This window comes from Mastigoproctus giganteus, chromosome 6 (genome assembly GCF_048544385.1).
Source record: "Mastigoproctus giganteus isolate SK-2022 chromosome 6, ASM4854438v1, whole genome shotgun sequence".
NCBI classification, from domain to species: Eukaryota; Metazoa; Arthropoda; class Arachnida; order Uropygi; family Thelyphonidae; genus Mastigoproctus; species Mastigoproctus giganteus.
In genome coordinates this window covers 20,339,333-20,366,752 of record NC_143580.1, presented here as the reverse complement: position 1 = coordinate 20,366,752, position 27,420 = coordinate 20,339,333, and the positions used below count along the sequence as shown (strand labels likewise).

At 34.8% G+C, this 27,420-nt stretch overlaps 1 protein-coding gene across 1 annotated transcript; it reads left to right on the top strand.

Moving 5' to 3' along the window:
• Positions 1-196: 196 nt before the first annotated feature.
• Positions 197-27,251, top strand: LOC150084048 (L-xylulose reductase-like). Its single transcript, XM_090375005.1, has 7 exons — positions 197-303; positions 6,149-6,246; positions 12,697-12,851; positions 17,866-17,908; positions 20,801-20,962; positions 23,275-23,392; positions 27,112-27,251. Exons 1-7 carry the CDS (start codon positions 243-245, stop codon positions 27,213-27,215), a joined length of 741 nt encoding a protein of 246 aa, XP_090231131.1. The 5' UTR covers positions 197-242; the 3' UTR covers positions 27,216-27,251.
• Positions 27,252-27,420: the final 169 nt, after the last annotated feature.

Sequence of the window (27,420 nt, the reverse complement as noted above, 5' to 3'; positions counted from 1 at the left end):
ATCATTTCTTAAAGGTTGCCCACCCCTGGTGGGCAACCTTTATAAATAATTCAAGAAAATAGTGACTGACAATCAAGTCACATTTATAGATTTTGATAAAAGCACTTAAATTAATTTTGACAATTCTATTTGGACGATAGACGGAGCCACTTTTAATCATGTGAGACGAAATACAGTTTTGTGAGCACACGTGTGTCTTTTGGAGGTTATATGTCCCTCTTCGCGTAAAGTGGTTTAGAAACATGAGTAACGCTGATAACTTTTTTAAAGGAAAAACAGCTTTAGTTACTGGAGCTGGTCGAGGTATGTTATTATAATTTTCACTGAAAGCAGAAATTCTCTCCATGATCAATTATGAACGCAGATGAAGCGTACAAATTTTGATTTTATTTCAACTACTGCATAGAAACACCCCTGCAATCCCATAAAAAAAGTTTTGAAAAAAATTATAGATATTTTTCTTATTTTATTATTATTATTTTTTTTCTTTGCAGTAATAACTGATATCCTCTACATGTTTATATGTATTATTTGATTCCATTTCATCATCTTGATCTCAATTACAGGAATTTCTTCAATTTTCGCTTGTGCAACATTTCGATACATGGTGGACCATGTTACCTTATGCTTATTGCGGTTACAAATTATGCATATTTGTTTATTACCGTTATCTTATTGACAGTAATAAACAAAATTGTATTTGTAAACACAGTTGATGAATGCCAGCAAATCTCTGTAGAGTATTAGTAATTTGGTGAATGCTGCATTGACAGATCCTTAAAAAAGTACGTGCATGATCCTTTGCCCTCTTCCATGAAAAAGATTGGACATGTTATCGGAAAAGGTTGGTAAATGAAATGGTTATTATTATTATTTTTTATGGCTGGTGTGCTGTGTAAGTTGTACTTTTTTGCATCATTTTGCCAGTACTAAAATGAATCCTGATGAGCATAAAAAAACTTTCGAAATCAGGTTATGGTAATCCACATAGTCACACAACCTCAGCTAAACATTATTTGAAGGCCAACTTATATTTGTGAGGTTGTATGACTATGTGGATCACATAACCTCACAAAAATCAGTTGTCCTTCAAATAATGTTTAGCTGATTGGTATGTTAGAGCTTTCACAGTACACAATGTACTGTCATACCATTACCAAAAGGAACATGAGAGCACCACTGGATGCAAGTGTTTTCAGAGTAAAGGGATTCTTAGTATGTGATTCGTGTAAAGCAGACTAACTGTTGCCTCTAGTAAATTTCAGTTATTTGAATTTGCTATTATTACAAAGCATTTTGGTATTGTTTATCATATTTATTTTTGTTAATTTGTTCTTTTAGTTATTTTGTTAAATTTTGTTAAAATGCATAGTAAATTTAACATATGTATTCACTCTTTTTCTACTTCAGGAATCTCTTTACTTTTAAAATAAACTGTCTAGTGTGGTGACCTTCAATTCATTCTCTGGTGGTGGTGGTGGTGGCAGCCATACAGCATACCTTTGTATGGAATCTATCACAATTGTTGGCTTTCTAAATTGAAAACCTGCAGCAGTTATTGGAGAACAATGCAGTATTTTTGTGCTTTGTTTTTACCCCTTTTTAGTATCGATACATTTTTGAAATTAGAGTTAATTCAACAGTATATTGAATATTTAATATAACTGACGAATATATTTTTTCACCTTACAGTATTGTAAGAGTTGTAGCCAGGGGATAATTTATATGTGGAGGAAATTAGTTTTAATTACTGAAAAACAAATTTCAACTTATGATGAATATTTGGCAGTATTGATTGCTTCCAGTTCATCTTCATAGAGCACCTGTTGTACATGTTTGATGGATTTAGGTTTGGCAGTGACTTCTGACTATTCAGTTCTTAGGATATTAGTATTAGCTACATAGTGTAAGGGAGCTACAAGTGTAAATGGCAAAAAAAAATAAAATAACAGTAAAAATTAATAATAATAACAAAAGAATAAAATAATAATAAATCAAAATAATAAACATTTAAAGGAAGATATTAAAAAAAAAAAAAAAAGATAATGAAAAGTAAGAAAATAGTCTATAATCTAATTAATGGCTTTCCTCCTTGCGTAGCATTGGCATTAGTTGAGGCATATGATGCAAGAAAGCAAGCTTATACAACATCAGCCAAAAAAAAAAAAAAAAAAAAAAAAAAACCTTCCCATTTTATTCATCCGGTCACTCCAAATGTTTGTCTAGTTCAGCCTTAAATTTATTTAAGCTATCAACTTCCACAACAACAGATAGAAGTTTGATCCAGCAATCAACCGCCTGCTGGCTAACGGCAAATTTCCACACATCTATTCTACAACTGTCTTTCCTCAGTTTGAACCTCTGCCCCCTCAGGTTTGTAATCTGAGCAAGAGTAAGAATCCTATCAGCATTGAGCCTTCTGAATCCATTCAAGGCCTTATACACCTCAGACACTGCAATTTGTAGAACTTAAGCCTTTCTTCATAAGAGCATATCTTTGTTCCCCTCACCAGTCTTGTTGCCCTTCTCTGTACTTGTTCCAGCAGCTTTACATTCTTCCTGAAATGAGGCTTCCAGATCTGTCTGCAGTACTCAAGATGTGGTCCTTTCACTACCCTGAATGTAGTACCACACAGTCGGTACGTACACTGGGGTTATCACTACTCATATGCAGTACTTTGCATTGTCAATGTTAAACTTTAGTTGCTATTTCTCAACCCATCTTGTTGACTATTTCTCAACCCATAGTTGACCAAAAGAGCAATGTATTTGTTTTCTCTCCAAACAGTATAGGGAATAGTGTTTTCTTTCATAAACAGGAAATTAGATCTCAGAGGTTGCTCATAAGTCCTAGACTCTCGTATCTGTATCTAGGTAGTCAAGGAGGCCCCTTAATTGATTAAGCTACCCCTAGACATCAGGGTTATGCAAAGGTACTTGGGGGGCCCAGATGCAAATGGGGTTAAGGGGCCTCATTTATTTATGTTGAGACCCTGGTGCAGTGCATACAATGCACCCCCCTCATTTTCATGGCCCTGCTAGCCATAGCACTATTACCATAACTATTGCTCCTCTCCAATATTGACAAGATAGTATTGAATTCCTCATTGTAAATTTGTTCATTGTCCTGAGCTTTAAATTTACATATTGGCAACACCAGTTGTGGCTGGCTCCCTAAATGACTGGTAATATGCATGACAAAGACCTCGGGACTCTTTGCATAATATTCACTTTCATAGTCTCACACACTGTTATTTCCTCAGAATTATTCTTTTTTTAGGCTGATATGTGCAGGAGATAGTTGGCATGATATGTTGTTTACCATTTTGCCCTTACTATAAACTAACTGTCTGGGATTGTGGCAACTCATGGATGGCAGAATTGTTTCTATTATATCAGTAGCATCTTTCTGCCTTGGTGAGCAACTGTTTTGCTTCACATATTTCTGCAGCTCTCATGTAGATAGAGTACTTGCTCATGCAATAGCAGATGATATCAGGATTGGGAGGGTAGTTAATGATTGGTACCAAGCAGCACTCCTTTGAGATAACTTGGAAAGGATTTTGGAATAGTCGAAAAGGTGTCAAAACAAAATGCAAATTTTACACTTGGGAAATAAAAAAAAAACCCCAAAATAATTTGTGTATTAGGAGGAGTTGAATTAAACACAGCAGAGGAGGAGAAAGATTTGGGGTTTTTGATTCATACAGCTATGAAAATTTTCATGCACTGTAGACAGGGGACAAAAAAGGTTTGATATCAGTGATTTGTTGACCACTATAGAGATAGGGAGGGCTTTTTATCACTATATAAGGCAATAGTGAGACCTTATTTGGAATACTGTGATAAAGTATGGAGGCTACAACTATAAATAAATATTGAGCTTCTTGAAAAAGGTCCAAAGATGCTTGACATGTCTTATGAGACAATATGTGGGCTGCAGAGCTAGTTAATTAAGTACTTTAGATAGGAGGGGGAGCTGATTGATATTGATAAGTCTATGAAGTGATAGTAAAATGGATGAAGATGAAATTTTCATAGTTAGGACCATAAATTCAAATTATGGAGAAGAGTTTTAGATTATTGTAAGAAGTTTTCTTTTATCCAGTGAGTTGTTAATTTCTGGAATAAGTTGCGTCCATTGAAATTGAGGCCGACAGCTTGGGGAAATTGAAAGATCAGTACTTGTATGAGGAAGCAAACAGTTTTTTTTTTTTTTTTTTTTTTATTTTAATTATGATATATTTTTTTTTGTCTGGAGCAGCAAAGCTTGTGCCTTCCTTGTGCCATATGGCTCATACTAATACATAATCTTTTGAATAATAGTTGGCTTCTGACTATTCAGAAGCCAACTATTGATGGCTTATTCTAGCAAGTAAAATCATGAGATTAGCACATTTGCAAATTGATAAATTTGAGTTGTCATGGGTTGATAGTTATTACCTTTTTATGACCTTTACTAATTTACATGTTTTAGCACATTTAGATAATTGCATGTTTACTTTCAACTGCATATTTAGGATTTGCAAGTAAAATTATATAATTAAAATTTTTTAAGAGAGAGAAACTCTTTATTGCAACTAAATCAATACAATGTACATAGATGTAAGTGAAGTTGCAATTGTCCTGTCACGGCCAACGGCCAGGGGCTCACATCAGAATAGATAATTAGTTATGTGCACACTGTAAAATTAAAAATGTAAACTTTATTACACTTCCTCACATTATGCATTATTAACTGTATTTACAAGCTACATCATACAGAGTTCCATCATATTTACGATAAAAATATATAATATACAGGAATGGCACTTCTCTGTTAAACGAATTTTGTTGTGGTACAGAAGAGCTTGGCAGGTGGTGTGGAGGGTGCACGAACTTGTTCTTATTGGATTCTGGGATTGGAGCGAGTTGCTACCACTTCTTTCCTATAGGTTTTATTGCTGCAAAACCTATGCAAGTCAGCGTCGAGGTGCTGTACTTCTGGTAACAATTGGTTTGGGAGGAAGCGGTCTGAGATATGAAGCTTCCGATTCCTCAAGTGGAGCATTGAGGTTGACCGAAGTTCTGGCTTGGGTATCCACTAGTAACACGAATCCCAAATGCATGGTATTGAGATTTGAGGTCTGACCACCTGCGATCATTTTAACTGTAGCTATCAGTCATTGTATTTCAATGATATCAGGCAGTCATTGCATCCCCAGTGAAGTAGCTAAGGCTGTAGTTCTGTCCTGTGGTGGGAGACGAGTTTTCCAGTTAGCCCATTTAAGTAGCCAGAATTCTGCAGCAAGGATTGGTCTCTTCATTGCAGTAACTGCTGATGCCCACACTTCAGCAGCATAGAAGAGTGGAGAATAGATTACTGTTCTGATGAATTTCTTAATTATATGAGGCTCCTTAACATAAAGTAGTTGTTGTTTAGCTGCCCATCGGAGAGAGGCTGCTCTGGACATGAGCGTGAAACCAAAGTTTTGGGTCAAATACTATTCCCAAATCTGCATGGGTAGGAGTGGAAACTAATTTACTACTGTAATTAAAATCCTGACAGAATTTACTGTTACTTTTCATTTTGATATGTGAATGAATAACATAACACAGGAACATGAAATTGTATAAATGATAAAAAGCACTTACTGATAGTTATTTAATGAATTTATTTGAAAAGGTAGATGTGAAGAAAGTGGTCTGGTAGTAGATCTTTGAAAGTCTTGTCATTGTGGATACTGTCTCACATTTTTGTTAAGATACAACAGTACCATTTACATGAATTTTAGCATTTTCCAAATGCTACAAAAGAGCCCAGAAGGCTGGCAGGTTGGAAAAATAACAGTTGAAAACCTAAATGGAGGTAGTAAGTGCTAAGATGACATACTAAGAATGAAGCAGAGCCCCAGTAGATACTATAAAATGTATAGACATTTTATAGTATCAAAGCATTGCTGTCAGGCCATCCTTTCAATGGTGTCTACAGTTCATATATTTATAAATCCAATCACCACATAAGTAGTGAGTGCCCTTTATCAGTTATACAATACCTTAATGTTGTGTACTAGTGAATGTAGTCTGCCCTACATAACTGATATAAATAAAAAATTTTTAGTTCTTGACAGCTTATTTTTTAATCTGGGCATTTTTCTTTAATCCACAGGAATAGGTAGAGTTTTGGCTAAGAAGCTGGCTGAATGTGGAGCAAATGTTATAGCCATTAGCAGAACTGCAGAGCACCTTGAAACATTAAAACAAGAAGTATGAAATAATGTTAACAGATTAGTTCACTGTTGATTTATTAATAATGACTTTTTGTTGTGCCCCATCCTGAAAGTTGTAAATGTTTGTATAGCATAATAATAAACATTACTCTGCTAGGTAATTTTTACAGAATTCAAACAAGTATCATGCGGGTGCTTGCATGATACTTGTCTGAATCCATGTGACTATGAGAATATTATCACACAAAATATTGTAATATTCATATTCTCTATCTTCTAAATGTTCTCTGGCTCATATAGGCCAGAGTAAAAACAAAATTTGACCAATAATGAATATTTGGTTAGTGTCCTTTATATTAATGCTAAAATTTTGTCTTATTTTCCCGATTGGGAAGCTTGAAATATCTTAACAAGTGGCTTTCATTCTACATTACTTACAGGACATTTATAATTTTCCTGATATGTCCCTCAAAGTACAGCAGAATCTTTGTGTTTAGTAGACTGCTTCAATGATTATACATTCCTGGCAGTTATCAAAATGAAGAAGTAAAAAAAAAAAAAAACCCTAGGTTAGGTTTAGAGAGTTATGAAGAGCACAACTGGTCAAAAGGCTTCTGTGGCAGCAACTTTATATACAGCCGAACCTCTGAAATCCAGATCCATTTAAAGGCTTTTAGGAAAAATGGGCAAATCCAGCAGACTGTCTGAGAATTGGAAAATTTAGTTCCCTGGTTGATCATCCAGAAGATCATTAGAGTCAGTAGTAGACCATTTACATGGGCACAACTAGGCAGTTGCTTAGAGCATTGTTTCTCAACCGATGCTCTGTGAACACTCATCATTTGGAATTTTGCCGAGGAATAAATTTTTATACAAATTATTTACAAGTATTGTCTGCATAATATTGACTGAGCTTTGTTATTATGCTATTGTAATATTTATATATAGTAAGGTATAAAAAAAATACATATACATTAGCATTAGAGGCATATGATGCAAGAAAGCAAGCTTATGCATCATCAGCCAAAAAAAAAAAAAAAAAAAACCACTCGCATTTCACCCCTACGTTCATTTGAAATACCTGTCCAGCTGAGCCTTAAATTTATTTAGGCTATCAACTTCCACAACGAGGAATGAAAGTCTGTTCCACCAACCACCTGCTGGCTAAAGGCAAATTTCCACACATCTATCTTACACCTGTCTTTCCTCAATTTGAATTTATACCCTCTCAGGTGATTATTCTGAGCAAGAGGAAGAATCCCATCAGCATTGAGCATGCTCAAACTATTCAAGGCTTTATACACCTCGATCAGATCACCTCGCCGGTGCCTAGTCTCCAGACTGTAATTTGCAAAACTAAAGCCTTTCTTCGTAAGAGCAACCCTTTGTTCCATTCACTAATCTTGTTGCCCTTCTCTGTACTCGTTCCAGCAGCTCTACATCGTTCTTGAAATGAGGCCTCCAGACCTGTATATGGTACTCAAGGTGTGGCCTGACCATTGCCTTATACAAGGGAATAATCACCTCCTTATCCCTGCTAGAAAAATTCCTGTATATCATTGACAAGACACCATGAGCTACTCTTGCAGCCCGTCTGCACTGCTCAGGGAACTACATATCTGCCTGCACAATTACCCCCAGGTCCTTTTCATTCTCTATCACTGTCAGTGTAGTACCACAGAGGTAATACGTTGCTCTGGGATTACTGTTTCCCATATGTAGTACTTTACATTTGTCAATGTTAAACTTCATTTGCCTCCTCTCAGCCCATTTGCTCAACCTTTCCAGATACTGTTGCAGCAGCAGCATAGTATCAGTAGTGTCCTTAACAACCCTGCCAACCTTTGTATTGTCTGCAAACTTTGACATTAAGCTTGATATACCATCAGCAGTATCATCACACTGAACCCTGAGGGACTCTACTAATAACATTAGTCCACTATGAGCAGTGTCCATTGATTACCACTCTCTTCTTCTCCCCCTCAACCATCCCTTTATCCATAGCAGCAATTTGCCTCCAATGCCACACTGCTCCAATTTGTGCAGCAGCCTTCCATGTGCAACAGTATCAAAAGCCTTTCTAAGATCCAAATATATAATATGAAAGTCATTCCGTGCATCCAGTTCTTTTGTGACTGCATCATAGTATCCAATCAAATTGGTCAGGCAAGACTTTTCCTTAACAAAACCATGCTGTGTCCGAGCTATAACTGAAGTCTTGTCTAGATGATCCTGCAGTGCTTCTTTAACCAGTGCCTCCATTAATTTTCCTGGAACAGAAGTTAAACTCATAGGTCTATAATTACTTGTGTTAGCCTTTGATCCTCCTTTGTGAATTGGGGTTACATTTGCACATCTCCAGTCTATGGGTACCTCTCCTGAGTCCAAAGAAGCTCTCATAATTATGGCTAAGGGTTTGCTAGGGTTTGCCTCCTTTAATATAACTGGATAGATCCCATCCACCCCGCGTGCCTTTTTTATGTTTATCCTCAACAACTTCTCCACTTTCCTCTCAGTTATTACAAAATCGTCTAGCTCACTGCCAGAGTTTACTTCACTTCTGGTATTCCCCTTCTTGAATAACTCCTCATGTGTGAATGTAGAAGCAAAATACTGGTTTAGTTTGTTAGCCACCTGAGCAGGATCCTCAACTGTTGAACCATCGATATCCAGTGGACCACCCACAAAAGCCTTGATAGTGCGTGGGTAACCAACCCACAAATTCCAGTCAATATCTGGGAAATTAAAATCCCCCATTACAAGACTCCGATTTACTGGCCCACTCTATTTCCCTGTACAGTTTCTTATTATACTCATCAGAGTCATTAGGCCTATAGTGCACTCCTACTCTCAATTTTTATCTCCCAATGCTTATGTCACACCAAACCGACTTGACGCTTCACTTCCTTGGATTTTATGTGTTTCTTAACTAATAGCATAACCCCTCTTCCCTTCCTATCCTTTCTGTACACATTGTACTCTCCAAATTCCAGTTCTGCATTCCTTATAACTGTATGACACCATGTCTCTGATATCCCAACAATATCTGCCTTTGATGTTTTGAGCAGTACCTCAAATTCATCAAATTTATTTACCAAACTCCTAGCATTGGTGTTCACGCAAGTATATATACCTGTTCCTATTCTTAGCTACCCTAACACAACCCATGTGTTTACTTGTACCGCAATGACTCCCAGCAGTCTGAAATATCCTGCATCTTGTTTTCCAGACTGCTTCTCATTCCAATAGACGCAGTGCAAGAATCACCTTCACCTCTGCCAGTGGCTACTGTTAATCTATTAGTCCTTGTATCCCTCAAACTAGCATTTTCTGACCCACTTAACACTGCCTCGATAGCATCAGCAAATATTCTTGCACTCTTTCTATTTAATTGTATCCCATCCCTGTAGAAGCAGTCTCTCCTGTTAACAAGTACAGACCAGGCTGAAAAAAATTCTACCCCTTGAGCCTTGCATGGTCTTTCCAGGGCCGAATTGATCGACTAGGCTCTCATCATATACTCCCTCCTATCGTGTCTGGGCAGAATTGCAGACACTTTCGAATTCAACCCTAATTCACAGCTTTTTTCAACAGTGACCTGTACTTGTTAAGTAATTCTTCCGGTCTCCTACTCTTAATATCATTAGTGACAACGTGTACAACTAAATCACCTTTTGTGCCCTTAAAAGATGATATCCGCTCTACAATGTCATCAACCTTTGCCCCTGGCAAACATACCCTGGTCCTGTTCCACCTATCCTTTTTACAAAGCATGTTTCCCGTTTCCCTGACAATAGAGTCACCAACAACTACTAGTTCCTCTGAGAAAATATACATATTTGTTCTAGTGCTTGGTCTAAATTAGGAAATACTTTGTAGTGCTCCATGGTGAGAAACACTGGACTAGGGTACTAGGAAACCTCAGCATACATCTGCCATGGAGTTTGAGGAAGCAGGCACCAGTTGTATTTTTTTGTCTAGGGTGCAAGTTACTGGCAACCAGGGCTGCTTCTGGTCATAGTTGATTGTGCAGGATGGAAATTTCACCTCAGAGCCATAAGCTAATTAGTTAGTTAGTTATTTGGTTTTTAGGAGCATTAGCAACTAAGGCCATATTGCTCTGGGATATGCGGTGGTCATTCCCTGACCTTTCCGCATCCTCCGTATTTGGTGGTGATGGGCTCGAACCCCGTTCTAATCAAGAAGTGGGTGCTACGCACTGCTGCTCCTTCCCACCCGGCTACGGAGGTACCTGAGCCATAAGCACATGCTCCATTGACATGAGGTAATGATGAAGGTCATGGTCATTTTCTATTGCTCTTAATGAACGAGATTAGCTACTCATTGAAAATTAGCAGTGGATTACTGTGTTGGGCCATGTAATTTGTACATGAGGCATTAGGCTAACATAAATTGTTCACTGCAGCCTAATTTGCTCTTAAATATGCCACCTGAAAGAAAAGTAAGTAGCCAGGGGATTGTGGTCAGACAACCATAGGTCTGATAACAATCCCTATGTGTGGAATAGGTTGCATTGTTAAGTGGAATTTGGCAGTGAGACTTCAGGGAGGCAATTTTGGTGTCAGTTTTTTAGTTGTCATTCAAGCCACACCTGAGGTTAACAGATATATTCACGGTATACCTAAGAGTGATTGCTGTTGAATTCAATGGATTTTGAATTTGACAGCAATTACACTTGAAGATTGCGACACATTGCTTGGGAATATCTGATGTAGAGTATATTTTTTGAAATAAAATGTTATTTTTACTGAACTGTATAATATACTTTTCCAGGTATTTTTCTTTTAGTATAGGTTGTACTTGCATGATACTATGTACAATAAGTTGCAGTATGAAAATGTAGCATTTTCACTCTTTTTTTTTTTTTTTTTTTGTATAATTATGATTACCAGAAATTCCAAGATCTGGTTTGGTCCCTAGGTTTGCAGATTTGAGTGATTTTTAACTGCTGTATAATATTAGTGAGAAAGATATGAAAATGTATGATCAATTTTAGACATACTTAAAAAGGCCCTTAATGCCATGTGAGCTGAGCTAAAATTGTTAGTTTATTAGATATTGAGTTGTTTACACACACTCTCTCTCTCTCTCTCTCTCTCTCCCTCCCCCCCCCTTCCCCCCTTGGTTAAAACTGCAGATTAAGGCAAAATTATCCTTGTATTCAACTACTTGATAATTTTACTCTATTGTGACATGTTTCGATCCCAGCTTTGGGGATTAACAGATCTTTGTTAAGCAAACCAACAAGGCCTGTGCTGAATAGCACAGATATTAGCTTGCAATATTAGTTTTAGCTTGCAACTCAGAGTTAAGTAGATTCTTTTAGTATTTATAGAATTAATAATATTTATTTATTTTTATTTTGTATTTCATATCATTGATATATTTTTAGTGTATTTTATTCATTGTTTTATTTTAACAAAGTTTTTAATCTGCTTATCCATTGCAGCAGTTTTTGGATTTGAATTTCTGACTATAGAGGGCTTTTTAATGTAGTAGAAATAATTAAGATTATGTATCGTGTAATATTCTGCAGTTATCTGAAGGCTTTTTTTGCTTCATTTATATCCTGTCTGTCTTTTATTAATAAATGCAGTAAAATACCATCTAATCTTTGTAGATTAGAAGGATTTTGCTAGTTGGATGACCAGATGACACTCATCTTGAGGATGATAAACAATTGCAGTTTACCAAGACAAAAACCATGAATTATAAGATTCTTTTCTTAATAAAGGCAACTTACAATTTAAATTTTTATATAATTTTTATGTAAAATATTATTATAATAACAACAAAGTGACTTCTGTTTTATGATTTAAGTCTTCTTCATAACTTTATTATATTGAGATTTTTGCTGTTGTAAATTGATAGCAAGTAGTGTACAATTTTATCAATATAGAATGAAAAGAAGAGTTTAATTTTTTTTCCCTTTTTTGAATGATTATGAATTGTATAAATTGGATTACATAAACATTTGCATCAAGACCACCATGACTGAAGTATTGATATATCATGTCAGTAAATTGCGCACATTCTGTGGTTGGCTTACTGTTTAACAGGATGAAAAAGCAAAACCTAGGGGGGGAATACAACACTTGCCTGAGACCAACTAACTCAGCAGTACTGTGGAAAAAAAGTCAAAAGCTTTCTTTCTTCTACCCCACCGGGAAATATTTCTCAACTTCAGGTGATGATAGGAATCAAGCCTAAATATTTTCTACCTCGTGTGAAAAAACAGTGGTGCTATTTACTGTGCTACTTGTAAGGGTAAAATTTATAGAATGAGAGGAATTTTAAAATATTTTATCTGATTTTTTTTTTTTTTTTTTCTCTGTTTTGTCTAATGGAATTAGACAAAACATGGAATTAATATCTTAACAGATTTCCTTCTTTCACTGTACAGTTAAATTAAATTTGATATTTTTGCTAATGAACCAAGTAGTGTACAGTTGCATATCTGTTGTAGGTTGGAAATATTCGGACAATTGCTCATGACTTGGCAGATTGGGACTCAACTAAACAGTGCATTGAAGAATTGGAAAATGTTGATCTTTTAGTTAACAATGCAGGCGTAGGCAACCTGCAGTCTGTTGGTGATATTACATCAGAAGCTTTTGACCAGTAAGTATACAGAAGTATTAATTTATGAAAATTATGCAGGCTAACCCATAAATCCCAAAAGGAAAACAATAATTAATAAGGTAAATAATGATATAATACAAGTAACAGAAAGAGTGTAAAGATGTTTGAAGATAGCTGCTATACAAATCATTCTAGTTACCAGGATTAGCCCACAATCCACCCATCATAAATTTAATGAAAAAAAATACAAGAAAAAAAGATTCAACATTTAAAATTCTACACAAATACAATTTTCAGGAATTTTTAATGTGGGAACAACAGCTCCACTTTTGACAGTATAATTAGCATAGAATAAATGCAGTGATCATGAACATTGAATCCAAACATGAAAGTATGTAAACCAGTTATGTCCTGTTGGTATCTTATAGATCATCCATTTTTTGGGTCTGTCTGTGTTTTTAGTGAATATCATTTCCCTGTCTATAGGTAAATAACAGATAGGTGGTAATTTTTAAAACTAAAAGAAATACATTTAGATATGGTAGCTATAATGGCCTCCTATGTTGTGCTATCTCTTTATGTGTACACAGATATTGATTGCGTTTTGAGACATTAGAATGGTTAAACCTGGATACTGCATTAAAAAAAAGGGCACCAAGCTTTTACCATTCTTGCTGTTGACAAAATGCCTTAAATACAGTTCAAAAACATACAGGAAGATTTTTAGGCTCCCCATGGACTTAAAAGATGTCGAGCCCACTCTAAGATATTTATCTAAAAGCTGTTGAACATAGCACAGTACTATCCAGTAACATGGCATTGGTTAAATTTTTTATCTATTTACAGATGATGTCCTTGCTATAAGTAATAAAACCGCCATAGATAGTCTTCTGACTCAGTTCATATTAATTCTAACCTAGGTTAAAATACACTCTTGAAATGGAGACCAATAGTATTATAAATTTCTTAAATTTGGCCATTTTAAGATAAGGAACAACTTTGAGCATATTTAATTTCAGGAAACCTATACACTCTAGTTGATTCTTGTGTTATAGTTATAGTTCATGCTATCCACACATCATAAAAAAAAAGTTGGCTATAAAAGCACAATGTAGTAAAATATCACTGTTAACTGAGAATGCAAGTTGCTATATATTAGTAATGCATTTTGTACTAGAGCCTGTTTTCCCACCCCTTCCTAATAAATTAAGCCATAGAAAATACTAGAAATTCAATGCTTTTACCCTGCAGAACAAGTCAATTACAAGGTTACAGCAAATAAAATGAAAAACATATTTTGAAACAAAAACTTAAAAGTTGGTTTTTCCCACTGCAATTAATTGTCAGATAGGTAATCAAGAAGCTAAACATTAGTTTAATATCAGTTAGATAGTGGTCATTTCGAATGTGTGCATCTTATCATAAGCATAGCCTCCAAAATGAGGTAGAGTAGAGAGAGCTCACAATGCATACAAGGAATTTTTCTCACAAACCAAAATTCAATGCAGTAATTTTAAGAAAATTAAATAATGACTATAAACTGCGTATTGTGGAGGCCCTGGCTATCACTAAGTTTTAATTAGAAGATAGTCATACATTACATGCTAGATCATCTGTGCAATTCTTGGGTATCTGGTGCATAGATAAAATTGTACCTTTGTCCAAACAAGTAGGATCATCCCCATTCATGTGACTCTTTCTAATGTATAAAAATTCTCCCGTGGTGGAAATTGAAAATGAATGGCAACCCGAAAAGTAGTTCTCTTTTTTGCCACCATATGACAGTCTTAATTTTTATTTTGTAGGATTTTTAGTTGGCTTTAAATGATAAACTTGATTAAAATGCATTTCAGTATGAGTAAGGTTTTTAAATTAGTTTTCCTATGAGAATTTAACCAGACAGCAGTGAGCCATTGGCATATTATAGCCTTGCGTCGTAAAGCCCATAAACAAACAATGAGCCATTTTAAAAGAAGCTTTGCTGTTTCATATTATTATTTTTTGACTAGTAGCTTTTATTGGACTATAATTTTAATTAGCATTAAATTTTTAATTATAATTGTGTGGGATTTATTGAAATCCTATTAAGGAATGTTAAGATTTTTATTTAGGTTGATCATTTGTATTGGATTTAACTATAAACTTTTAATGATAATCCATATATTACTGAGTTTTATCCATATACAGTAGTGTGTCAAAAATCCGAATGTCAATAATTCGAAACGTCAATAATCTGAATGAGCCAGCATTTATTTTTTTTTATGCTGGTGCTATAAAATAATTATAGTAAGTTGCAGCGCTGGTTATTGTGATCACATTCGAGAATTGAATTTTGATTCTATTAATCGGCAATTCTAATAAGTGAAAATCAGAGAAATATTATCCACAGGCTCTAAAAATGAAGATATAAAGCACAAATTTACACTTTTATTACCTTATCAATTAACAAAATTAAATGATGTGTGAAAATCGACAAAAAATAACCCCAGAGTCTCACATCTGCTGAGTATGGGCTTGGCACACCGAGAGTCCTGAGCTGGATATCATCATTCTTCTCCTTCTTGGTGATTCCCTTCTACTCTCTCTCTCTCTCTCTCTCTCTCTCTCTCTCTCTCTTCAAGGCTTCCTTGCGCCATGTAGCTAATAATAATAACAAACTGAATGCTGTCCAACTCAATTACTCTTGCTGAAAAGAGTGAGAGATCTGGCAACAAAGAAATGAAATTCGAAAATGGGGCAGCAAAAAATAAGTAATTATTTTCTTTAAATGCCTATACATATGTGTTATTGTGGCTGAACGTTCCATTTGTTTCGTTACCTATGAATAAAAATACTTAAGTAAAACCTAGTGTTTTTATTTCTAAACTTACTAAACCTTCTTTTTTTTTTTTTTAGTCTCCAGACTAAAAAAAAAAGTATTTTTGATAAGTTCAAAAATCCGAACAAATTGGAAGTCTAAACTACTTTCTCTCTCTCCCCCAGTCAGTGTTGCCATTTTAGCGGTTTTCCCGCTAGATTTAGCGGAATTGCTTCAGGTTTAGCGGATAAAAGTATGAAATAGCGGATAGCGGATTTTTTAGCAGGAAGAGTATAAATGTTTAGCATTTTATGTATTTTGGCAATGTAACATTTATATTAAGAAATATTAAATTAATTGTTCAATTAATTATTTAATTAACAATAAAAATAATTCATAATTGAAATAGTAGGGATATCATATTTCATAGTTTTTTTTTTTATAAAGCGAAGAATCGGTTTTATATTATTCTGGATTTCCCTGAGAAGAACCCCAACAATTTTACGTAGTTACGCTCGCGGTCAAACGACCTGATCATTGGGTCATAGCTTTAAATTGTTGAATCAAATCTAAAAATGTGGAAAAAATTCTAATGACGCCTTTTTTTGAAACAGCGAAGGAATGGCATTGGATAATTTTTCTTCGTCGTATTTGTTTGGCTTCCAAGAAATGCGATCCGAATTACCGACATCTCTTTCAACGTTTCTAATAACCACAGAGCAATAAGTAATAAGAGTAATAAGTAATAATTATTTCTAATAACTACATTTCTAATAATATCTTAGTATAGTCAGTCCTCGTATAGCACGATAGTTGTATTCCTAGAAACCCTCGTGCAATGCAAAATCGTGCGTTTAGTAAATACACTAGCCGACAAAATCAATTCAAATATTTATACAGTGTACAGTGCCATAAACGATGGTGCAGATCCGAAAAAGATAGTTCATTCGTGTCAAACAAGGTGGTTATCCATTGAAGTTGCTATAACAAGAATTTTAGAACAGTATATTGAATTAAAAGCCCATTTTGAAATAACTCGTTTGACTGACAAATGTTATACTGCAGAACTTCTTTATTCAATGTTCAAAGATGAAAGTAATTTAGCATATCTTTTATTTTAAAACCTATCTTATCTGAAGTACAAAGAGTAAACAAATCTTTTGAATCAAATACTGCCGATCCTACATTATTACTACATGATTTAAACATGCTATTGTCGATGATTGCCAATAAAATGTTTTTACCAAATACACATATTGAAAGGATAGAAGAGGACGTTAATAATTATTTAGACCCTAAGCCATATTTAGGTTACCAATTTGAAAGAAAAATAAATGAATTAATAATGAATAAACTTATCACAACAACAACAGGCAACAGTATATAAACATTACTCTCGTTAAATGGGAAAACATCAACAATACAATGAAGTTTTGGTCAGAAGTTTCGAAATATCGAGATGCAAGCAGTAAAAATCCATTTAAAGAAATTATCGAATTTGCATTGGGTATTTTAATTTTGCCATTATCCAATGCAGATGTGGAAAGAATATTCAGCAACTTAAATCTAGTAAAAAACAAAACACGCAACAGAATGAGTGTTGGCACGGTTAATGCAATCTTATCAGTACGATACGGGCTCAAAAGAGTTGAAAAGTGTTGTAAAAATTATGTTTTACCTGAAGAAGTGCTTCGCAAAATAGGTACACAAGAAGCATATGATGAGGAGGTATTGAATTTCGAAATTAATTTAGATTTTTAGATATTGATTTTATATTAAAAACAGAAAAATAAATAACTATTTATATATACTATTTATTTGTTTGTTTTTATTCACTACAAAGTACAAACAAATGAAAATTTTAAAATTTTGGCGGGTCAAGTGCTAAAAATAGCGGATTTTGAGTATGCGGCTAGCGGGAAATATTATTAAGAGTTGGCAACACTGCCCCCAGTCCCAATTAAATTGGATTATCGACGCTTTACTGTACTACTCAGTTTTTGACTTGTACTCAGCCAACAGCCTCTTATAAAACTGTCTATAACAATGGACAGTTTTATACCAACTTATAGAACTTTTAACAGATCTATATGCAACAATGCTTTAATGTCTGATAGGCTGCCCTGTGCTTGTAATTTGCTATAATAGTTTTGATCAAGGTCACAAAAGCAATATTTAATGTGTGTTATTTAGATAATAGTATATAAATAAAAAAATGCTAGAATATAATTCAGATATGTCATTTCTGTTTTATAGGGTATTTGCAATAAATGTAAAAGCTGTCATCAATGTGTCTCAGGTTTGTTTCTTTAGAATATCTTTAAAAATCCATAGCTCAGTCCTTAATGAATAAAATAAATTGATTAAATTAATGTATTTATTAAATAAACAAATGTTTAAATATAGACAAAAATTTATATTTTTGTCTATATTTTGTATTGAACAAAGAGCAATTTCATTCTTCAAAGGGTGGCACAAGTTAACAACCACTGGTTGTCACCTTTTGAAGTCATTTGTTACTAAAGAAAATGTAAAAGTGAAATTTCTCTGAGACTTCAAGCTCAGTAATGCAAAAAATTGTCTCTGAAGAAGTAGTGTCAGGTCAGTGTAGACTGTTTAAGGATGGTCCACTTGATATCGATAGTTCGACTGTTGATGATCCTGCTCAGATAGCAAACAAACTGAATGAGTATTTTGCATCTACATTCACAAATGAGGAGTTATTAAGGTTTGAAAATGGCAGAAGGTTATCAAATTGTAGCAGGGTACTTAATGATTTTGTAATAATTGAAAGCAAAGTGGAGAAGAAATTGTTGAAGTTAAACATAAGAAAAGCACCTGGGGTGGATGGGATCTATCCAGTTTTATTAAAGGAGGTGGCAAAGCAACTAAGCAAACCCTTAGCCATAATTATGAGAGCATCCTTGGACTGAGGGAAGGTTCCCATGAACCGGAGATGTGCAAATGTATCCCCAATTCACAAAGGGGGATCGAAGGGTGACACGAGTAATTACAGACCAGTTAGTGTAACTTCTGTTCCGGGTAAAATAATGGAGTCACTGGTTAAAGATGCATTGCAGGATCATCTAGACAAGACTGCAGCAATAATTCAGACACAGCATGGGTTTGTTAAGGGAAAGTCTTGTCTGACAAATTTGATAGGATATTTTGATGTAGTTACAAAGGAACAGGATGCAAAAAATAATTTTGATATTATATATTTGGATTTCAGGAAAGCTTTTGACACTGTTGCACATGGAAGACTATTGTACAAATTGGAGCAGAATGGTATTAAGGGTAAGTTGCTACAATGGATAAAAGGATGGTTAAGTGGGAGAAGACAGAGGGTGGTAATTAATGAGTGCTGCTCTTCGTGGACTAATGTTATTAGTGGAGTCCCACAGGGTTCGGTGTTGGGTCCTCTGTTGTTTTGTATATTTATCAATGATATTGATGAAGGTAAATCAGGCTTAATGTCGAAGTTTGCAGATGATACAAAGGTTTGCAGGGTTGTTAATGACAGTAATGGCAGTGTGCTACTGCAATAGGATCTAGATAATTTGGGCAGATGGGCTAAGAAGTGGCAACTGAAGTTTAACCTTGACAAATACAAAGTACTGCATATGGGTAGAAGTAACCCCCAGAGAAATGTACCACCTGTGTGGTACTACACTTAAGGTGGTAGAAAATGAAAAAGACCTGGGAGTAATTGTGCATTCAGATATGAAGTTTTCTGAGCAATGCAGACAGGCTGCCAAGGCAGGTCATGGGGTTTTGTCAATGATATATAGGAATTTTGCTAGCAGGGAAAAGGAGATGATTGTCCCACTGTATAAGGCAATGGTCAGGCCACGCCTTGAGTACTGCGTACAGGTCTAGAGGCCTCATTTTAGGAAGGATGTAGATTTGCTTGAGCGTGCACAGAGAAGGGCAACAAGATTGGTGAGGGGGAATGAAGGGATCCTCTTACCAAGAGATGCTTAAGTGCTGCAAATTGCAGTGGCTGGAGACTAGGCGCCTGCATGGTGATCTGATTGAGGTGTATAAGGCCTTGAATGGGTTGAGCACGCTGAATTCTGATAGAATCCTTCCACTTGTTCAGATTACGAACCTAAGGGGGCATAAATTCAAATTAAGAAAAGACAGATGTAGAATAGATGTGCAGAAATTTGCCTTTAGCCAGCGGGTGGTTAATTGCTGGAACAAACTTCCATCTGTTGTTGTGGAAGTTGATAGGTTAAATAAATTTAAGGAGGAACTGGACAGGCATTTGGAATGAATGGTGTGATTTTTTTTTTTTTTTTTTTTTTTGGCTGATGCTGCATAAGCTCTTACACTTGCTTTCTTGCATCACATGCCACTACTACTACATTGGACTGGATGTGCATGGGCCTCAGATATCTGTAAATCACCAAAACGAACAGGGTAATGATCTTATTTGAGAAGACAGGTGAATAAAAATTTGCAAAATGGCAAAATATTACAAATCAGTGTTAGAAGTTCAAGGAAATTGTTTAAAGTTCAGTGAAGTGAGCACAAAGTGGATTCCACAAAACGTGCAATGGTGCCACAAAACATCGGCACTACCAAAGAAAGTGAAAATGGCTTATTCCCCAGACAAATAATAGCCCCCACTGCTGACCAAAAAAATAAAGCTCCTAGATCTCTAAGCACAGAAGTCATGGGGCCACAGTTTTGTTTTCTGCAAGATAACTCCTTTCCAAATACCACCACCACTATAATAGACAGATTCAAAAATTGAAGGGGAACTTTCTGCTGTATCCTCCATACAGGCTCAACTTAATTAGATTTGGAACTCTTCAGACAATTGAAGTAGTTTTTAATAGGAAAATGATTTGAGTGATGAGTTTATTGTAAGTGTGCAAAGCCAAATTAAAATACAACCACTAATATTTTTGAGTGTAGTATTAAGATGCTTTCAAATTGTTGGAATAAATGTATTGATACCAAGAATGATTAATATACAGAAAAACAGCATAAGTTGCCTTTGTATACCTTGAGTATATAAAGTTTTTAAAAACAAATTCTTGTTTATATTTGAACACCCCTAATATTTATAATATATTTATTTTGAATGTATACATTTATATAATATTAATTTTTTTTGAATAGTGATTCTACTAAATAAATAACCATCTACCTATTAAATAATCATTTACACTTTTTATAGATTGTTGCCAGAAAGATGAAAGCAAGAGGTGGGGGAGCAATAGTGAATATCTCTAGCCAAGCAGGATTAATAGGACTTCAGAACCATACAGTTTATTGTGCCAGCAAAGCAGCTTTGGACCAAATTACCAGAGTTATGGCTCTTGAACTTGGACCTCACAAAGTAAATTTTTGTCCTCACTACATTTTAAAATATGTCCATCAAATAAGGCACTTTTTAAATATTACTTTCATATTTCTATAATTTTAATCAGAAGCTATTTATATACACTGGTGTTCAAAGAAAGTGCATCATCTAGAAATTTCACATTTTTAACCCTTTTTCTTGATGGTATGTTACGTTAATGACTAGCAGTGCAAATAGAAATATAAAGTTTTATTTTAGCCAGTGAGTTATAAATTACTGGAATAAGTTGCCTACATGGGTGGTAGAGGCTGACAATTTCAGGAAATTCAAAGGACATTTGGATAGTACCTTTGGTTGAGGGAAGTGCATAGGATGATAGGTTTAATTTCTTTTTCTTTTATTAATTATTATTATTTTTTTATCATTGTTTTATTCGTTTTTTTTTTTTTTTTTTGGCTGGTGCAGCATAAGCCATAGGCTTTCTTGCACCATGTGACCATTACTAATACTAATAAACAAAAGATATTTATTAATAGTTAAGGCAAAGCTAAGGAATATTTCAAAATCAGGATTTGCAACCTTTATACAACAGTTTTGATAAACACAACAATTATGGCTGAAATGTTATCAGAAGCCCTCAGTTTGCTTCAGCTTATCACTTTAAATGGAAAACAAAAGAAAAGTTCATCAGGTGAAAATAATATTTAGTTGAACCGCTTCTTGCCCTGATGACAGCAGCGCACCATCGAGGCATTGACAAGATGAATATCTGAAGATACTCAACTGATAGTTTGTGGGTCCAAACATGAATTATGGCTTCCTGAAGTTCACAAAGGTCTTTGCTTTCTTTCTGGAAACTGCAGAAGAAGCCACACTATGCCAACAGTTCTCTAGGATTCAGGTCCAGACTGTTTCCTGGCCAGCTAAGAGTTGTAATGGACCGTTCTTCCAACCATTTTTTCACCTGTAACAAATGTAAACAGATTACTGTCGAACCTCTAATGCAGAAATGAAGCTAAAGTAACTACAGAAGTGCCTATGTCCGATGACGAACGGAGTTGTCCTGAAAGATGCAGTTACTTGGCAGGTTGAAATGGTCTCTAATGGTTGGCAGCAATTTTCCTTCCAATATAGCCAGGTGTCCACTGGCATTTACGGAACCTTTTATAAACTGCAGGTGACCTACTCCACGATACGAAATGCACCCTATATCATTTGGCTGGTAGGGAATTTCACTGTAGACACCATACAGCCTGGATGGTATTCTTCACCACATCTATGGCAAATCATTCGTCTCCCATCAGAGCCATGCAGGTTGAATTTCTTCTCACGTGAGAAAATAACTGACTTCCACTGCTCGGGAGTCCATTTGACATGCTCCTTACACCAAATTAATTGGGTCTTTTTCATTTTTTGTGTGAGGAGAGGCTTCTTCTTAGGACGAGTGGCTACAAGTCCATTTTTGAAGAGGCATCTTCTGACTGTTACTGCACTTGCTACCACTCCTGTATGTGAGGCGCCTCTGTAGCCAGGTGGGAAGGAGCAGCAGTGCATAGCACACGCTTCTTGATTAGACCTGGGTTCGAGCCCGTCACCACCAAATACGGAGGATGTGGAAAGGTCAGGGAATGACCACTGCATATATCCCCAGAGCAATATGGCCTTAGTTGCTAATGCTCCTAAAAATCAAATGATGAGTAATAAGTTCAGTCTAAGCAAGCAGCCAAGTAGCATATAGGAAAAAAAAACTTCTGGTTAAACACGTGTAAATGTGTGAGTATAATCGCTGCTATAACCAAGGATTTTACTTCACCATTCAGCATGAAGTGATTAATTGAGGCCACCTGGTAGGTGATGAGATACCAGTAAGAATTGAAACAGTCTGTCATAACAGTTTTTGATGAAAAATGGGTTTGCCTCTTTTGGTGATGTTATATAAATGAAACTAGTAATTTTAGGCTGACTCATGAATAATGATGTTTCTAAAATGAGTATAAGGTCTGTTGCTTCTGGTGGGGGGCACAGCATTCCCCAGATAGTGAAACAGGAAACTTCCATTTAAAATTGTAATTGGTAAATGAAAAACACACACAGAAATGCTGCTGCATACATATTAGCTAGAAACTGTTACTTACATGGAGAACCTGGTTTTAAACTTGATGCACCATCTAGTGCTGAGGTTATAAACTAAGAGACTACTTTTTAGTCCACCTTTATATTAAAATTTCTGTACAGTTTTTAAATTGGTTGAATATATATATATAGTATTGTTTGTGTGTGTATGTACACAGAATATTTTTGTTTGAATACAACTATTTCAACTTCTGCAATATTTCTAAATAATATAGATACGTGTAAATTCAGTAAACCCAACAGTTGTGATTACAGAGATGTTTGAAAAGTTTTGGAGTGATCCTGAAAAGCAAGCAGCAATGAAAAATAGAATCCCTCTCGGACAATTTTGTGGTAAGCTTGCATCTTTTTTTTTTAAATAATTCAAATTTAAAAAAAATTGTGGCTAAATCTATGCTTAGTTTATCTCAAATATTTATTGCATTAATCTGTAAATTATTTAGCTGTAAATTTTGTACAACAGGTTGTTGTTGTAGTAGGGTTTTAGGAGCATCAGTGACTAAGCCTATATTGCACTGTGTATATTGTCTGTAAATTTTGTGTTCTGAGATGGGTTTTTCGTCCAGCAAACAGAAAATCAAAGTTTCTGGGAGTAAAATCCATGCCATCCTAGCCTGAGACAGACTAACTCAGCTACGTTGTGTGTACACAACAGGTAGCCTCTTGTTATGATGTTTCTACCTCTGTAATTTCACTACATTTACGTTAATAATTTCTGATGTAGTTGCAAATTCTCTGTTATTTTGTCATTTTTGAGATGGTAACAGTATATACAGATTTATCCAAATCACTCTAAACCTACAGGTATGGCTACATGCATGACAGTGAAAGTGTCACAGAAAGGATCTCTTTAGAGATTAAAATAATTTGATGCGGGCAGACATCAAATTGTTTTAATGCTGATACAATTAAAGAATATCCTCATAGTGCGAGACCGTCAAGTGCTGCCAGAATTAAAAAGCAAGAAGAGAGTACAGTAGAGCGTCAGCTATCCGGAATAATTAATGTCAGACCTCTTCCGGATAGCCAAATTTTCCAGATAATTTTTCTGTTAAGATTAAATAAATTTAATCTTACCTTACGATTAAATTAAATAAGTTAATTAAATTAAAAAAAAAAATTATAAACCAATCGCAGAAAACAGAAACATCCACCCAGGCATTTTTATGATTTTTATACAAAACAGGAAAATTAGAAAGCATTTTTAAATGCTCTCGGTTTTTGACTTGCCGATAATGAGCACGGACAATCTGTGCTCCCAGTGTCATTTGCACACATAGTAATTGTAACTCGCTTTTTTCTCATCTTAAAACTTGGTGCAGGTATTTCTCTTTTAGTGGTTAGGCTTTTTCTCAGTAATGCTTTCCACAATAAGCCTGTCTCATCAACATTATAAATGTTTTCGTTCTCGTAATTTGCTATAACTGAAGCAAACTTACTTTTCAATGGACACCACTGCCGATTCGTCTGCAGAAAGTTTCTCACCTTGAATATCCAGTTGTTCATGTATACTGTGTCTCAATTTAAAGTTTTTCGGCCAACCTGTGCTTGCCTTAAAATCTTCATTACCTCTTAATTTTCAATTAAAATCCAATGCTTTTTCACACAACATTGGGCCAGACGCTTGTTAACCTAAACTTCGCTTTTGAAGAAAACAAAAAAAAAATAAAGTTCACTCTCTAAAGCTGCATTTTCTGGTTTCGACATCATCTTTTTCCTGCTAGATCCTCCTTCACTATCCATAATTGACACAAATTCTGTTATAGCCTTGGAATTTTTCTTGATGTCGTTAATTGTTGAAGTCTCCACATTAAACTCCTTGGAGAGATTTCTTAAATTTCCACCTTTTCTAACTATTAATAATTTTTGTTTTTTGTTGCAATGTTAAAAAGTATGCATTTTCTTTTTGTTCATGTTTACCGTAAAAAATTTGAGAAAAATAATAAATCGCAGTTTTCGGCCAATATTATTCTTACTGAATTGAGCTAAACTAATCTGAAATTCACTCATGGCTTTAGAGAAAACGCAGTAGTCTCTGTGATATTTTTCTAAAGCACATTTCTGAATTCCAGAGGTCACAACCATAAAACAATAAAGACAATTTGCAGTTTTCAGTTTATTGCACTTTGTTTGTACAATCTGTTATAAACAGGTAATAAATTCCATCTTTCGCTTATTATAATCAAAATTCAGTTTGCAAACGTGATCACTATAACCGGAGCTTACTGTACTACCATTAATAAAAAAGAAAAGAGACAGAAAATATCAGCCTTTCAAATTATTCCGGATAACCAACGTTCTATTGTATTGATAAAATACAGAGACAATTTAGCACGTGGATTCAGGATAAAAACCAAAGATAATAATTATATTATTCCTGGATTGGATAGCTTTCTCCATGTTTTACTGATTTATGTGCAAAGAGAAACTCAGACAGCAAAATTTATCTCATCCTAGAATGACAGATGATTGTGAGTGTTATGATAAAATTCTCTTTAGAAAACTTGAATTTGCAAGTGCCTCATTATGAATAAATTTAACGTATCTCTTATAGACTGGAAATTGTTGTCTGGTAGCAAACCAAGTGATTGAGATCAGTTTTTGAATCAATTGGATGACTTATTTATTCCAACATGTCAGAGAAAGTACAGGGCAGCAGATGCCATGCAAGCTTATTAGTGATCACAGCAACTTATGTCACACTAAACAGACTTAGTGTCACACTGACGGTTATGCATTAGATATAGTGTTTTTGAATGTGTACTTTATCAAAAGTATTATTCAACCCCCCCCCCCCCCCCCCCGCCCCAAACACACAATCTGTCATGTTTGTTCTGTACACGGTATATTCAACTTTCTGTATTCCCATCCTATCACAACACCATGTTTCTGATATTCCTATTACGTTAGCATTTGATTACTCAAACGATACTTCAAATTCATTAAATTTATTTATTGTGCTTGTATCATTAGTACAAAGCAAATGCTCTTAAACTGTAATAATCCATATAATTTCCAAAGGGATTTTTCCATTTTGACTTCCAGTTGGAACCAAAATTATTTTTAACTCTCTGGAAAACTTTATTATTTTCCCCATTATCAGTATCCCTAGCTAAATATTTCCCTATTGAAATGAGGGATTGGTATGTTTATTATTGGCAAAAAGGCTACTGCGGCCATATTTGTGCCTGCCAGATCATATATTTTTCTTTTCTATACTGGTGGGGTTAGGTTATACTGCCTTTAAAAGTAAGAAGAGTTTGCACCATCTCTCTCCAGTGATATGAATAAGCCTAATAGGTTCTTGTATTTGAGACGCAGAGCTGATGGTATGCATCTGGTAGGATTTGTTTCATTGTCAAATCACTATTGTATGTAGTGCATTGCGATGCATTTTCACATGTAAGTTTGTCTTGTGTAAGATATGTGTCCTATATGTAGTCTGGCTAATATAACTTCTTCATGTCTACTTCACTGAGAGCTGGAATGCCACAAAGACAGGTGTTTTTTTTTTTTTTTTTTTTTGCTCTGAGTTAATTTATTTAATCGTTCATTCCATATATTTTGCAATTTTAATCAGCACATGTGATTTTACAGTCTTGATGGGGTACTTTCATGATTATCACTTGATTTCATAGGATGTTTTTCAGCATGATATGCTTTTTCATTGCAGTGAAATGATAAAATCTTTACCCAAAGAATGCTCCACTTAAGAGAACTATGTGAAAATTCTAGACTGTTGATTTTTGTGTTTGGTTCTAATACAGACTAACAAAATCAGAGAGGAATATTCATGACTGCTTACATTGTAAGCTGCAATAGATGACTGCTAATTAGTTAAACCTTTGGATAACCACTAAAGGAAATATGTCAGGTTTGAGAATTTGTTCTATACAAATATTATTTTTATTATTAAACTCCAAAGTAACTTTTTTTTTTTTTTAATTGTGCTTAACAGTAATTATCCATGTATCCAAAAAGTAATTGTAAATTTAAATACTTAGATTTTGTTCTTATTTACTCTAATTTTATTTTTAATCTTAAATGCTTAGAGCCAAGACATGTGGTTGATGCAGTCCTTTTCTTACTGAGTGACAAAGCAGAAATGGTGAATGGAATTCTTCTACCAGTAGACGGTGGCTTCTTAGCCAGTTGAGTGAAAATTTCTGTTCAGAAAATTGAAGGAAGAAGTTCATGCCTCACATTTTATCAGATGTGGATCTGATGCATTTATAGAAATGAATTTAACTAGTATTTCTCATTTTATTTTTTAAATATAATTCTATTTTATATTTGTTATTTTTGATACTGATTTATACAGAATTGTATATATCACAATATTAAGTATTTTAAAAAAAGGT